General features: G+C 39.3%; 1 protein-coding gene and 1 long non-coding RNA gene across 2 annotated transcripts; one reads left to right on the plus strand and one right to left on the minus strand.

Annotated features, from left to right (window-relative positions):
* Positions 1–3,065: 3,065 nt before the first annotated feature.
* On the minus strand, positions 3,066–6,230 carry LOC133741880 (uncharacterized). Its single transcript, XM_062169594.1, has 4 exons — positions 3,927–6,230; positions 3,728–3,846; positions 3,400–3,628; positions 3,066–3,302 (listed from the first exon to the last, which is right to left on the minus strand). The coding sequence occupies exons 1-3, from the start codon at positions 4,759–4,761 to the stop codon at positions 3,521–3,523; spliced, it is 1,062 nt and encodes a 353-aa protein (XP_062025578.1). The 5' UTR covers positions 4,762–6,230; the 3' UTR covers positions 3,066–3,302; positions 3,400–3,520.
* Positions 6,231–11,672: 5,442 nt separating this feature from the next.
* LOC133741757 (uncharacterized) lies at positions 11,673–12,566 on the plus strand. The gene is made up of 3 exons (XR_009862103.1): positions 11,673–12,171; positions 12,264–12,352; positions 12,538–12,566. It is a non-coding gene; the product is annotated as an uncharacterized LOC133741757 (long non-coding RNA).
* Positions 12,567–13,403: the final 837 nt, after the last annotated feature.

Consider the following 13,403-nt stretch of genomic DNA (forward strand, 5'->3'; position numbering starts at 1 on the left):
TGTCTGTCTGTCTGTATGTTTATGTAAATACTTATTAGTTATGTACTTATGATGTAAACTTTACTTCTGTGTAAAGGAACCTAATGAGAATGAATGATACACTTCTACCTCCTCATATAATTTGTCTCTCTATTATATCTCTTTCTTGTTCTCTAGTTTATAACATATTGATTTTAGGGAAAATTTCGCAAACAGTACACCAAGTAAAGGCCACTAATAATTCTTATACATAAAGTTCCAAACCAAACATTTCGGTACACGAAATCTGAAACTCGACCCACGATCAGTACACAACGTCAATTTTTGACACCAAAATGTCCATTATGCCCTCAGTTTTTTTTTTTTTTTAATAAATTTTTTTTTCTGTTATTTTTTTTTCTTTCTTCGTTTTTATCTCTTTCTTTCTTTTCACATGACTAAATATTGGCTGAGTTACAAATATAAGTTGTACGACCACAAATCTCACCAATTGGAGGGCAAGGGCGGCGTTGGAAGTGAGGGAGTGAGCGTGGAGGTGAGGAAGGCGGCGTTGGAAGCGAGGGAGTGAGCTCGGAAGAAGGAAGAAGAAAGAGATAAAAACGAAGGAAAAAAAAATAACAGAAAAAACGAAGGAAAAAAAAATAACAGAAAAAAAAATTTATTAAAAAAAAAAAGAACTGAGGGCATAATGGACATTTTGATGTCAAAAATTGACATCATGTACTGATAGTGGATCGAGTTTCAGATTTCGTGTACCGAAATATTTGGTTTGGAACTTTATGTATAAAAATTATTAGTGGCCTTTACTTGGTGTACTGTTTGCGAAATTTTTTCTTGATTTTAATTCTCTTTCAATCTATTTATTGCTTAGTCTTTATACAAAAAGATTGTATTTGCTGGTGGGTTTTCCTCTTAATGCATACTAATTTTCTAATATTATCTTTGTTTTGCTAGGAAATGTAGGGAGTATACTTTATGACAAATACATAGAAATAAAATAAAGTATATTGATTCATACTTTCATAGTTCTTTTATTTGCTAGGATATGTATTCACTGAAAGTATTATCAATATCGAAACATTGAAAATTATGTTTTGTTCATATTTGTTTCTTTAACCTTTTTTTTTTGCCTCCATGTACATAAATTTCTTTGTGTGCCACTGATCATATTCTTTTTTGTTTCCTAATTACATGATCAGCTTATTGATTGGGCAACTTAATTCATTAGATTTTGACTTCAAAAACTTGCGGGTTGTGATCCATATATATAGGCGAGCTTAAGCTAATTAAGTTTATTTATTAAAAAAAAATAATAATAACCGGTCGGGCTACAAGCTAGGCACTTAGGCGGCTCATCGTATTCCTCCAATCCTCCGTCCTTGCAAGCGGAACAGTTGCTTAGCCACAAAGCTAAAGCTGAGTATATAAGTTGTTGTGTAATTACAATACTTAGCTTAAGTGATTATGATTAGTGAAGATTAGAGTGAACTGTGAAGGGAGTTGTTATCTAAGAGATAACTGTATGATTACTGTTGTAAGTGATTTTCTACAAACACTTCATAATGACAGGATGTTTACTTTATCATAAGAAAAATGAATCTTGAGTATCATTTTCCTCAGAAGCCGAAGACAAGAGAAGACCATCTTTCGGAGAAATTTTTCTATCCTACGGTAGTTCCACGTAGGACTGCCACATGGTATACCTCTCCAATTAAAACTCCCCACATGGATTTTTTTTCCAACTCATATCAGGCTAAATTATCCCTGCATTTAACCAACAGTAAACAAAACCAACTTGAAAAAAAAAAAAAAACAAAACAAAAAAAGTTATGTCTTCCATTAGCTACTGCCGTTAAAGAAACCCTAAGGAATAAAATTCTAATACTGTCGTATATTCGTTTTTCTCATCACCCAAAGTATTCACTGCAAAGTTTGGAGTTTCTCTCTCCAACAATGAATGGAGATGGAGCCAAAGATCATAATCAAGGTAAACAAAGTCTTCAGTTAAGTAATTTTAAGTCTGATATGAATTGATCGATCATGTGTGTACTTAGATTAATTAGAATTCCAGTATAGCCTCGTTACAGTATTTTATAAGTTGAGAAAGCTAGGTGCTTCTGGGAAATTGAAGAACGAGAAGATTAAGGGTGGGTTTGAAGAGAGAGTGCTGGGGTGAGGAGAGTGACCAAGGTTGTCAAACGGGGGAAGCAATTGGATTGTAGCGTCATAGTGGTGGTGGGTCACGAGAGGTTTAGTGGGTGTAGGTTATTGATGGGATTCAAAAGGTCAAAAGGCTGCTATGAATGCTAGGAAATTTACAGATTCATATATATATATATATATATATATATATATATATATTGGCTTCTTATATGTAATCATACATATCATGCATGTACTTAGTTCTTATATATAATCATACACATCATGCATGTACCTAAGTACTCATACATAAGCATACATAGTCATGCAAGTTTAATATTTCGTGAACTGACTTGTTATATTTACATTATTCTTTTGGGAGAATTTTTCGAATAGTACCTGAACTAAAGGTCACTGTGAATTAACGTGCCTTACTTTACACTAACTACACTTTGGTACCTGGACTATAAATCCCGACAACATTTAAATACATGACGTTAACTTGTCCGTTACGGGGATGCCAGGTGGCATATTTTTAGGGGTATAACAGTCCGTTCATGTTTTCCCGCTTTATATTGTACAGAGACGTTGCCAGCTCATCATGTTTCCCTCCAAAACTTGAATCTCTTGTACAGATTAATGAATCCATTTAATTTTCCCTCCAAAAAAACAGAGTTGGTGTTACTTTGTGTAATCAACTCCAGTATTGTTGACCATGGAAAAAAAGGAATTTTGGGATGAAAATAAAATGATAAAAACTGTGAAACAATTCCATTCTAAACTGTGAAACCAATATATAATTACTGATGGCAATGACATTGTTCAAAATGAAAACACCAATCTGTTACACAAAAGGTGATCAAAAGCATGGCATTTCAAAGTTAAATCCCTAAAAAAGGAAAAAAGATAGAAATGCCATCATAACAGAGTGTTTCACATGCCAATATGCCTAACTTTGGTTTCACCACAAAACATAGTTTTCTTATCAACAACCTTCAAGGTCTCCAGAGTCTCCTTTGCACCTGGCTTTTTGGAACCTGAACAGTCTGACTGCTTTGAGAAGATGCAGCAGCAAGCCGGGCTGATTTTCTTATCGTTGGCTTGATCCTTCGTGCCGGCATCTTGTACCTCTTGCCTGATGAAGCTGGTCCAACTGATTGTCTCTGTGACATTTCAGTAGCCTAGGAATGTAATGCACAATTGAATGAGCATTGAAACATGAAAATAAATGAAGTTTTAAACTTACAACTTCAAAACTCATACACAATCATGGCCTACCTGGCTGTTTGGTTGCACCACATTGTTGTTGCCTTGAGAAATCACAGATATATCACCTTCACCTTCAACATCTGCATTGACTGTGAAATTGGCATTGAGGTTCACATTGACATTGAAATTTTCAGTCCCTGGGTCGGCATTTGATCCTCAGCTGCAGGCTGCTGTTGATCAAGCACATCATTTCAACATTAGCTTCTGCCACAGGTGGTTCAACTCTTTCATTGGCACCCTACAATCAGTTTCATTGGTCATTAGCAATTAAATCATACAATTGGGGGTCCCTACAATTGGACTCCCACAACAATTTATACAATTCACTAAATTGTACCTCATTTCTTCGCACACAAGTTCTCTTGTTATGTCCTTTCTTTCCACATATCCCACACTCCACTTGAGTATAATGGCTCCTTGGCAATTTTTCAATTCCAGGAGCTGGTGGCTCTTCACCTACATTTAAAATCAATCAGTTTGGTTTAAAAAATTAATGCATTAACCTGCAATTGAACTATCAGAAATGGGAATATTACCTGGTTCCTTAGTCCTCTTGGTTCTGGGCCTTCCTGGTTGCCTTTGGTGAAGTGGTGGTGTTATGGGTCTCTCTATAACTTCCCATTCAGCAGCTCCAGCAATTGGTTGCAGCATCACCTCATATGCCTCCATAAATTTCTTCTCAGTGTACCATTCAGATACAAAATCTTCTGGAGACCATCCCTTTGAGTAGATAGCTGCTATTGCATGTCCACATGGGATTCCTGACAAATCCCACCTTCTACATGTGCAGCTCTGCAAATCCAACTGTACTGAATGTTGAGCAATCACTCCAGTTTGACAGCCTACACCTCTACCATGCAATTCAAATCTCCATTCACTTGATTCTACTGGCCTGTACTCAGTGGCCCATTCTGCATTTTTCTTCAACAATTTCTCTATTCTGGGTCCTACCTTTGACCTCCATCTTGGTGCAGAGTTCCTTCTATTTCCTAGCCTAACCATACATGCAACCCTTATTTCCTCCAAACATGGTATTATTGGCTTCTTCCTAGCATCAAGGATACTCTTATTGAAGGATTCACTGTGATTGTTCAACAGAACATCACATTTCAAGATCTCATCAAAGTGAGACCTGGACCAGTGAACAGCAGGCCTATCATTACACCATTGCCAAGCTGTGAATGAAACTTTTGCCAAATCATTCATAGCCTTTGTGTATTGTGTCATGGTACTTGCTCGTGCAATAGCCCACAGCCTTTGCTTTAACTCCAGACCAGTGTGGCCATCTGATTTGAAATTATTGTGCAAATGCCTCACACAATGCCTGTGGTGTGAGTGAGGAAAAAGATCCTGCAACCGAAAAGGTAACATTAGTTGGCAAACATTGACATGTCAACAAACACACCATATTGAAAGTCATATTGAATTTACCTTGATGGCCTGTTCAAGGCCTTTCTGCTTATCTGATATAAAGGAATAGTGTACAGAATGATGAATTTCCAAGTCTTCTCTCAGAAAAGTGAGAAACCAAGTCCATGAATCCCTGGTTTCTTGCTCAACTATGGCCCAAGCAATGGGATAAATCCCGTTGTTTCCATCTATGCCAACTGCTGAAAGTAACTAACCCTTGTGCACTCCTTTAAGATGACACCCATCCAACCCTATGATGGGTCTGCATCCAGCCTTCCATCCTTCTCTCAAAGCAGCAAAACAAATGTAGATTCTCTTAAACCTTGTTGTTTCACCATCCAGCTCAGTTTGAATCCAAACTGATGTCCCTGGATTTCTCTTCTTCAATTCATGTGCATAACTTTCCAACATATTATATTGCTCCTCAATACTTCCTTGTGCCTGCTTCAAAGCCCTAGCCTTAGCCCTATTGCACATATGGTATCCCACATCCATACCAAAATCCCTGTTACCTGCATTTTGGATACCCTCTCTAGACCATTTACCATCTGCCATGAATTGGTCTTTATACTCTTCTGCTAAAAAAGGGGCATGGCAATGATAGACTCTCTTCGCAACTGAAGAACATTGGTGTGTAGGTCTGTATGTCCTAATTTGCACTGTAGGAGAATTCTCATTCGGGCTGCTGGCATATAACCAAAAAGGGCAACCTGGGCTAGTCTTGCACCTGACCAAAACGTTATGCTTTGTGTTTCTTTGGAATCGAAGCTCTTTCTTGGTCAACACTGCATGCTTCCTCACTGCATGCTTGAAGACGTCAGAGTTGGAGAAAATCATTCCAAGTTGAAACTTGGGATTCTTCATATCTCTCTTTGCATTAAACTCTGGCCAACCCGAGAATCTCTTCTTTCCTTTTACCCTAAAAGGTCCAGTATCCTCTCCCTCATCATCTATATCATGAACACTCTGCATTCCATCAGAATCATCACCATCATCTGATATATCGCCACCGAACCCCATCTCTTCGTATTCTGGCACCTTATTAATGTCCCCATCAACATTGTTCTGAAACAGCTCCTCGTCTTCCTGATCATCTAAGTCATAGTCTGAGCCGACGAAGTCTTCATACTCTGGATCATCCGAATCATCGCTCTCCGAACTATACTGTTGAGCAGCTGCAGCACTTGAACTCTCACCACCACTTCTAGTATTATAGGTCCTCTTCAGCTCCTGCCTAGGCCTCCCCACTTTTCTTTTTGGTTGCTGAACAACCTTCTGCTTGCCTTTGTCCTTGGTAGCCTTAGAAGTAGGAGCTTGCCTTGGCTGACCATCACTTGGCTGTGGCTCTCTAATCCGAATTCCTACACTTGGTCTTTGTACTCTTGGCCCATCACTATTCAAATTTGTTGACCCAACCCTGTTGACATTCCTTGCCCCATCACTTGGCACCTCACTTGGCCCATCAAATGGCTGGCTGCTTGATTATAGACATTTATATGCGTGTAATTATATCTAAAACACTATAAATAAGTAAATCCCCATGTCAATTAATATGTAATTAATCCATTTTTATTTACTTTGTAGAAAATAAGCGGAGTTGAGAATTTTGGAGGAAAATGAGGCAAAATTGGAGCTAATTGAAATTATCGACTAACGGACGAAAAGTCAACAATGGTCAACGGGTCGATGCAAGCAAATATGTGAAGAAGAAAAAAAATCATTGGTTTGAGCTCGGGGAAAAAGCAAAAGAAGAAGAGAAGAAAATGGAAGAAAAAGGAGGAAAGAAAATGGAAGAGAAGAAGAAGAAAATTGGTTTTAGTTAATCAATTATTTGATTAATTAACCAAACCTTTGATTAATCAATCAAAGTCAGCCATCATCCTTCAATCATGCACGTGTTGTGCAGCTAGCTAAGATGAGAGAAAAAAAATAAAAGAAAATAATGAAAGAAGGAAAATTAGAAAGGAAGAAGTGCAGCTTAATTAGTTGATTAATTGACTAATTAATCATTCAAAAGATGGGCTGCTCCACCTACATGGCTGCACGTGACGTGATCCTCTTTCAATTCTCATTTAATTCATTTAATTTATTTTCTCTCTTTGGCCACTCATATGCTGCCACCTCAACCACTGGACACCATTGCAGATCATTTGTCTAGACTTGAGTTTGGTAGAGACTCTTCTGATATACCATTGACTGAGCATTTTCCCGATGAGTACTTATTTCATGTAGACACTAAGATGCCTTGGTTTGTAGACTTTGTGAACTATTGGGCTAGCAATTGTACTTTCATTCCGGATAACTATGATGCACAGGCCAGGAAGAAGTTTCTTAGAGATGCTCGGTCATATATTTGGGATGACCCGTACTTGTGGAAGGTGGGTAAAGACCAGGTGATTAGACGTTGTATTCCTCAATGGGAGGCCCCTGAGATTATTTCATTGTGTCACTCATCTCTATGTGGAGGACATTTTTGTGGGAAGAGGACAGCTTTCAAGATCCTTCAGGCCGGTTTCTTTTGGCCTACTTTGTTTCGAGACTGTCATTCTTTTGTGCTTCAATATGATAGATGCCAGAGGACCGGGAATATATCCTCCAAGGACCAAATGCCTCTCACTAACATTATGGAGGTTGAGATTTTTGATTGTTGGGGCATAGACTTTATGGGACTGTTTCCAAAATCTCATGGGAATGAGTATATCATAGTCGCGGTTGATTATGTTTCGAAGTGGGTTGAAGGCAAGGCCACACGAAAGAATGATTCTAAGGTAGTCACCAAGTTCTTGAAAGAGCATATTTTCTCTCGATTCGGGACTCCTAGGATTATTATTAGTGATGGTGGCACACATTTTATCAACCGGACTTTTGATGCTTTGTTGAGGAAATATGGGGTCAAGCATAAGGTTGCCACACCTTACCACCCACAAACCTCCGGTCAAGTGGAGGTGTCAAATAGGGAGATTAAGAGAATTTTAGAAAAGACGGTCAACTCTTCTAGAAAGGATTGGGCTATTAAGCTTGATGATGCTTTATGGGCCTATCGGACCGCATATAAGACTCCTATTGGCATGTCTCCCTTTCGCTTATGCTATGGAAAGAATTGTCATCTTCCGGTTGAGCTTGAGTACAAAGCTTGGTGGGCTATCAAATTTTTGAATTTTGACTTGGAAGCTAGTGGTGACAAGCGGAAACTTGACCTTTGTGAGTTAGAGGAAATACGGGAAGAGGCATATGAAAGTGCCAAATTGTTTAAGGAGAAGACAAAGGAGCTACATGATCGAAAATTGGTGAAGAAGGCCTTTGAGCCCAAACAAAAGGTTCTCCTATACAACTCTAAACTTCGTCTCTTTCCCGGTAAATTGAAGTCAAGGTGGAGTGGACCCTATGAAATAGTGGAAGTGTTCCCTCATGGTGCTATTGAAGTAAGAAATTTGAATGATGGGAGAACTTTCAAGGTTAATGGGCACCGGCTTAAACCATATCATGACTCCACTTTCGATTCTCATCATGAGGTGACTTACCTCGATGATGCTTCTTAAATAATGAAAAACTCTATGGACCGGCAATGAAGTCCTTAAACAAAGCGCTCGCTAGGGAGGCAACCCTAGCATTACTTATGATGTTCTTTCTTGTTCATTTTGCATCAATAAGGCTATTTAGCCATCTTTTTGGGAGGTTGGGAGGTGTTTGAGGTGTGGAGAATAAGGAGATATTTTGAGCTACAATTCTTGTGTGGAGGTCATTGAGGATGATTTTGGGTTGTGAGTTGATGGGATTAAGACCACGAGTTTAATGGAGGACCTTGTCCTTATTCTTTGGTGGCCTATTTGTGACGCATTGCTCTTTGGACATATTATATCTTTCTCAATGGAGTTGATCTTTACATGAGCACCTAGATCTATTATGGAGCATACGCTAAGGAAGTCAAGGCCTTTTGGGCCTTTTGCCTTGAGGTTGGTGTCTCATATTGGTCTTCTCCAAGGGTCGTGAGCAATGGAGGTCTACAAAGGGGGTTTTCCGTATCTTTTCTCCGCATTTAGATTTTCATTTTCGTAGTTAATTTTTGTGCCTTCGCCCGGACTTCACTCTCATGCCTAAATCCGACACGGATTTTAGCTTTCGAGCTCACTTTACAACATTGAGGACAATGTTGGTTTTAAGTGTGGGAGTGAGGGCTCGGGTGCCCTATTTTCGTCACTAAAAAAAAAAAAATAATAATAATTAGATTAGCTTTATGTAATTATATTTTTGTGGTTAATGCCTTTTTCCAACCCCAATGACGAGCCATGGACTTAACGTGTTGTGATTGTGGATAGATTGAGCATGATATAGGACAATGAATTTGTTTTGTAATTGAGTGTATATGTGATCTATGCTTGACTATATGTGTGCACATAGCCTATGGTTAGGTTCGTTCATCATAGTTAGAGAAGCATATAGATTATTCGATTAACTTGCATGCCTTATTCGTGAGCTTTTGAGCCTAATGTCTATAGTGTATGCATTGTTCATTCACTTATTCTTTCATGTGTGTACAATTTCATGACATTGCGTATCTAGAACTTGCTTGAGACCTCTCGAGGCTACTTTTAGCTTGCGATGGGATAGAAAGGATTGAGGCATTTTAGGTTAATAACACCATGGCCAAAGAAGCATGTGCCCAAAGATATTTACCACTAGATTGCCACTTTGAGCCTATGTATATATTGTTAGCCTTTTTGTTCATTCGCACCACAAATTCCTACCTAGCCTATACACTTTTATCCTACCCTTCCATGGTAGTTGGTGAAGCGATTCGAGAGAACGACTTTATGTTGAGTGCTTCAAAAGAAAAGAAAAAAAGTCAAAAGTGTGAGGTTACAAAAGAATAAGTGTGGGGGTGAGTGTGTGTTTAGAAAAGAAAGTTCCAGAAAAAAAAAAACAAAAAAAAAAAACAAAAAAACAAAAAAAAAATAGAAAGAAAGTTCAAGGAAAAGAAAAGTAGAAAAAAAAGTAAGTTGTGTGAAAAAAAAAAAAAAAAAAAAATTACGTAGTATAGTGTGGGTTGTACATTGGGAATAGAGTGAGTGAGTTAGCATTTGAAAGCAAAGTCATAAATCTCTACAAGAGAGAGTTGCTTCATCGATTTCTATGGATTTTGTATTTCCTTATCCTTCATTTCTTATAGCCACTCACCCTTAGCCCCATTACAACCAAATAAAAGACCTCTTAATCTTGAATGTTGTGGGTTACCTAGCGGAGATGAGATCGAAGAGCAAGCATATGGCGGCGCGTGTTGTGAAATTGCTTTTGAGTGAAACACATATAGCCCCTAAACACTTGAGCGGTAATATTTAGTGAACCTATGTGAGTTTAGCGGGTTATATCGGGTCTTCTATGTGCCTATTTGATTGTGGTGGATTGATTTGACACATGGTCAACACATGCATATACTTGAGCATTTCTCACATGTGCATCTTAATTGCCTTACAAATTCAAAAATCTTATGTTGTGCTTCGTCTACTTCATGGTCATATACATAATTAGTTCTCCGAGGGTTATGGTTGGAAAGGCTAATACTACACTATCTTTATGTTTGTGAGTTTAGATTTTCAGATTAATTTACATTTAGTTTGCTTGGGGACAAGCAAAGTTCAAGTGTGGGGGTGTGATTATACACATTTATATGCGTGTAATTATATCTAAAACACTATAAATAAGTAAATCCCCATGTCAATTAATATGTAATTAATCCATTTTTATTTACTTTGTAGAAAATAAGCGGAGTTGAGAATTTTGGAGTAAAACGAGGCAAAATTGGAGCTAATTGAAATTATCGACTAACGGACGAAAAGTTAACAATGGTCAACGGGTCGATGCAAGCAAATATGTGAAGAAGAAAAAAAATCATTGGTTTGAGCTCGGGGAAAAAGCAAAAGAAGAAGAGAAGAAAATGGAAGAAAAAGGAGGAAAGAAAATGGAAGAGAAGAAGAAGAAAATTGGTTTTAGTTAATCAATTATTTGATTAATTAACCAAACCTTTGATTAATCAATCAAATTCAGCCATCATCCTTCAATCATGCACGTGCTGTGCAGCTAGCTAAGATGAGAGAAAAAAAGAAAAGAAAATAATGAAAGAAGGAAAATTAGAAAGGAAGAAGTGCAGCTTAATTAGTTGATTAATTGACTAATTAATCATTCAAAAGATGGGCTGCTCCACCTACATGGCTGCACGTGATCGTGATCCTCTTTCAATTCTCATTTAATTCATTTAATTTATTTTCTCTCTTTGGCAACTCATATGCTGCCACCTCAACCACTTCTTATCATCTTACCCGTTCTCTCCCTGCCACAATTATGATCCCAGCCATATATATACACCTCACGTCCTCACCCTAGAGAGAACAGCGCCGCACACCCCATGCTAGGCCTCATCATATGGCCCTTGGGCCCAAAGCCCGCCCTAAGCCCGCCCGGCCCGGCCCGGCCCTTCCATTAGGGCGGGCCGGCCCGACCCTTTCTAAAATAGGGTAGGGTATGGGTTATACAAATGAAACCCGGCCCTACCCTACGGCCCGGCCCGATTGAGCCCGTTAGGGCTAGGCCCGGCCCGGCCCTAACCCGGCCCTAAAAATTAATATTATATTTTTATTATTTTCTATTACAATATTTTACATGTGTATAAAAACTATAGAAGTATAGAACTATATCAAATATAATTGAATCTGTCAAACTGTGAAAGAGATACAATCTGTCACAAAATGGGTCTCTTAAGTCTAAGGCCCAACCCAAATCGACCTGTCGAACTGTCGAAGTCCAACTCACCTCACTAGCAAAATGCCAAAATCCTAACCTAACCTATCCCACTACCGAAGTATCGACTCATCACTCATCACTCATCACTCATCACTCATCCACATCGAGCGCCTCTCTCACACTCTCACAGACTCTCTCTCAAACTCTCCGTCTCAAACCTCTACTTCTCCGCCGCCAGCCGCCACATCCGGCCGTTTTGGACCAGCAGAGACTTGCGACTACTCTTCTTCAGAGTCCAGACCAGTTGATCTATCTTCTCCGCCGCAGATCAAGATTTGTTCCGCCTCAGATCGAGACTTGTTCCGCCGCAGATCGAGACTGGTTGCTCCTCAGATCGAGAGTTGTTCCGCGTGAGATCGAGAGTTGTTACGCCTCAGAGGCTCAGATCGAGTCATCGAGACTTGTTGCTCCTCAGATCGAGAGTTGTTCCGCCTCAGAGATCGAGAGTTGTTACGCCTCAGAGGCTCAGATCGAGACTTGTTCCTCCTCAGATCCTCAGATCGACGTTGACGCAGAAGGTGTGGTCGTTGGACTTCGTTCCAAGTCTTCGTCATGCATCCACCACCGACGCAGAAGGTGAGGACCTCGTTGTTGATTTTTGTTTGTTCTGGCCTTTTGGGTTTGAATATCTGTCTGAATCTCTCTGTCTCTCTCTCTCAATCTCACAGTGCTTCCTTGATCAAGCACTAAACTGGTGATCTCCTCAGAGGCTCAGAGCTAAAAAAAATGGTGACGTCGGGCTTATCCACTCAGTGAGGTAATCTCTCATTCCCTTGGTGTCTTGGTGATGTACTGATGTCGGTGATGTTATGTGTTTGGACGTTTGGTATTTGAGTAATTGATAGTTTAGAGTTTATATAAACTTAGAAAGCAACGGGCAAATTTTTCACAGATTCCCAAATTTTTATCCACTTTCTAAATTATTTATATGTTTTTGTGCAGGTTCTTTATTTGGTGAAGACTTGATTGTGGTGAAGACTTGATTGTGCAAATAGCAAACCTTTGCAACTTTTTGGGAATTGATACAATTTTTGTATCAAACATTACAACATTTTTGGGAATTGATGAGGACTTGATCAGTTCTTGTATCAAATCAGTTTTTGTAGTTTTTGTAGCCTTAGTGGCTTAGTACCTCAGTGCAATTATTCAGTGAGACTGAGGAACTGAGAATGTTGTTAGTTTGAGACTTGAGTTTTTGTGGGTTGTGGGATTTGTAATTATTTGTATAAACTCAGGTTCTGAAATATTATAGTACTCAGGTTCTGAAATTATTTGTGGGATATGTTTTTTTTTTTTAGTTGCCAAAATTTGATTTTATGTGAGTTAGACAAAAGCCCGGCCCGACCCTATTCGGAAAGGCTGGCCCGGCCCGGCCCTTTTGGCCCTTGCAGAATGGGCCTGAAGGGCGGGTAAGGGTTTGCATTTTGAGGCCCCGGCCCGGCCCGGCCCGGCCCTAAGTTCTGTTGACTTAGTCAAAGCCCGGCCCGGCCCTACCCTAAGCCCTAAATATTAGGGTAGGGCCAGCCCTAGCCCGGCCCATGATGAGGCCTACCCCATGCCCGATCCATTTTCCATTTTTGAGATCCTCTTCCTTTCTCCAACAGCCGAAACACATACACCAACCCACCTCCATTTATCATTCTTTTCCATTTTCTCTCACCCATCACCACTCACTCTCTTCTTTTCTCTAATTTTCATCTTTTTGGGACTCACTCAAGGCCTCAAGGGAATCATCATCAAGAGTACCACATCTTAATTTTGGTAGTTGGGTGAAGAAATTCCTTGATTCATACTAGCTCATAGCTAGA

This window comes from Rosa rugosa, chromosome 4, assembly GCF_958449725.1.
Source record: "Rosa rugosa chromosome 4, drRosRugo1.1, whole genome shotgun sequence".
In the NCBI taxonomy this organism is placed as follows: domain Eukaryota; kingdom Viridiplantae; phylum Streptophyta; class Magnoliopsida; order Rosales; family Rosaceae; genus Rosa; species Rosa rugosa.

What these genes read in the sequence shown, in the direction of transcription:
- LOC133741880 (XM_062169594.1), bottom strand. Translation starts at nt 4,761, where the DNA reads ATGTTACCTTTTCGGTTGCAGGATCTTTTTCCTCACTCACACCACAGG. An exon ending in CAAGAGGACTAAGGAACCAG is followed by an intron (nt 3,847 to 3,926) that starts GTAATATTCCCA and finishes TTTTAAATGTAG; the next exon opens with GTGAAGAGCCACCAGCTCCT. An exon ending in CTTGTGTGCGAAGAAATGAG is followed by an intron (nt 3,629 to 3,727) that starts GTACAATTTAGT and finishes AACTGATTGTAG; the next exon opens with GGTGCCAATGAAAGAGTTGA.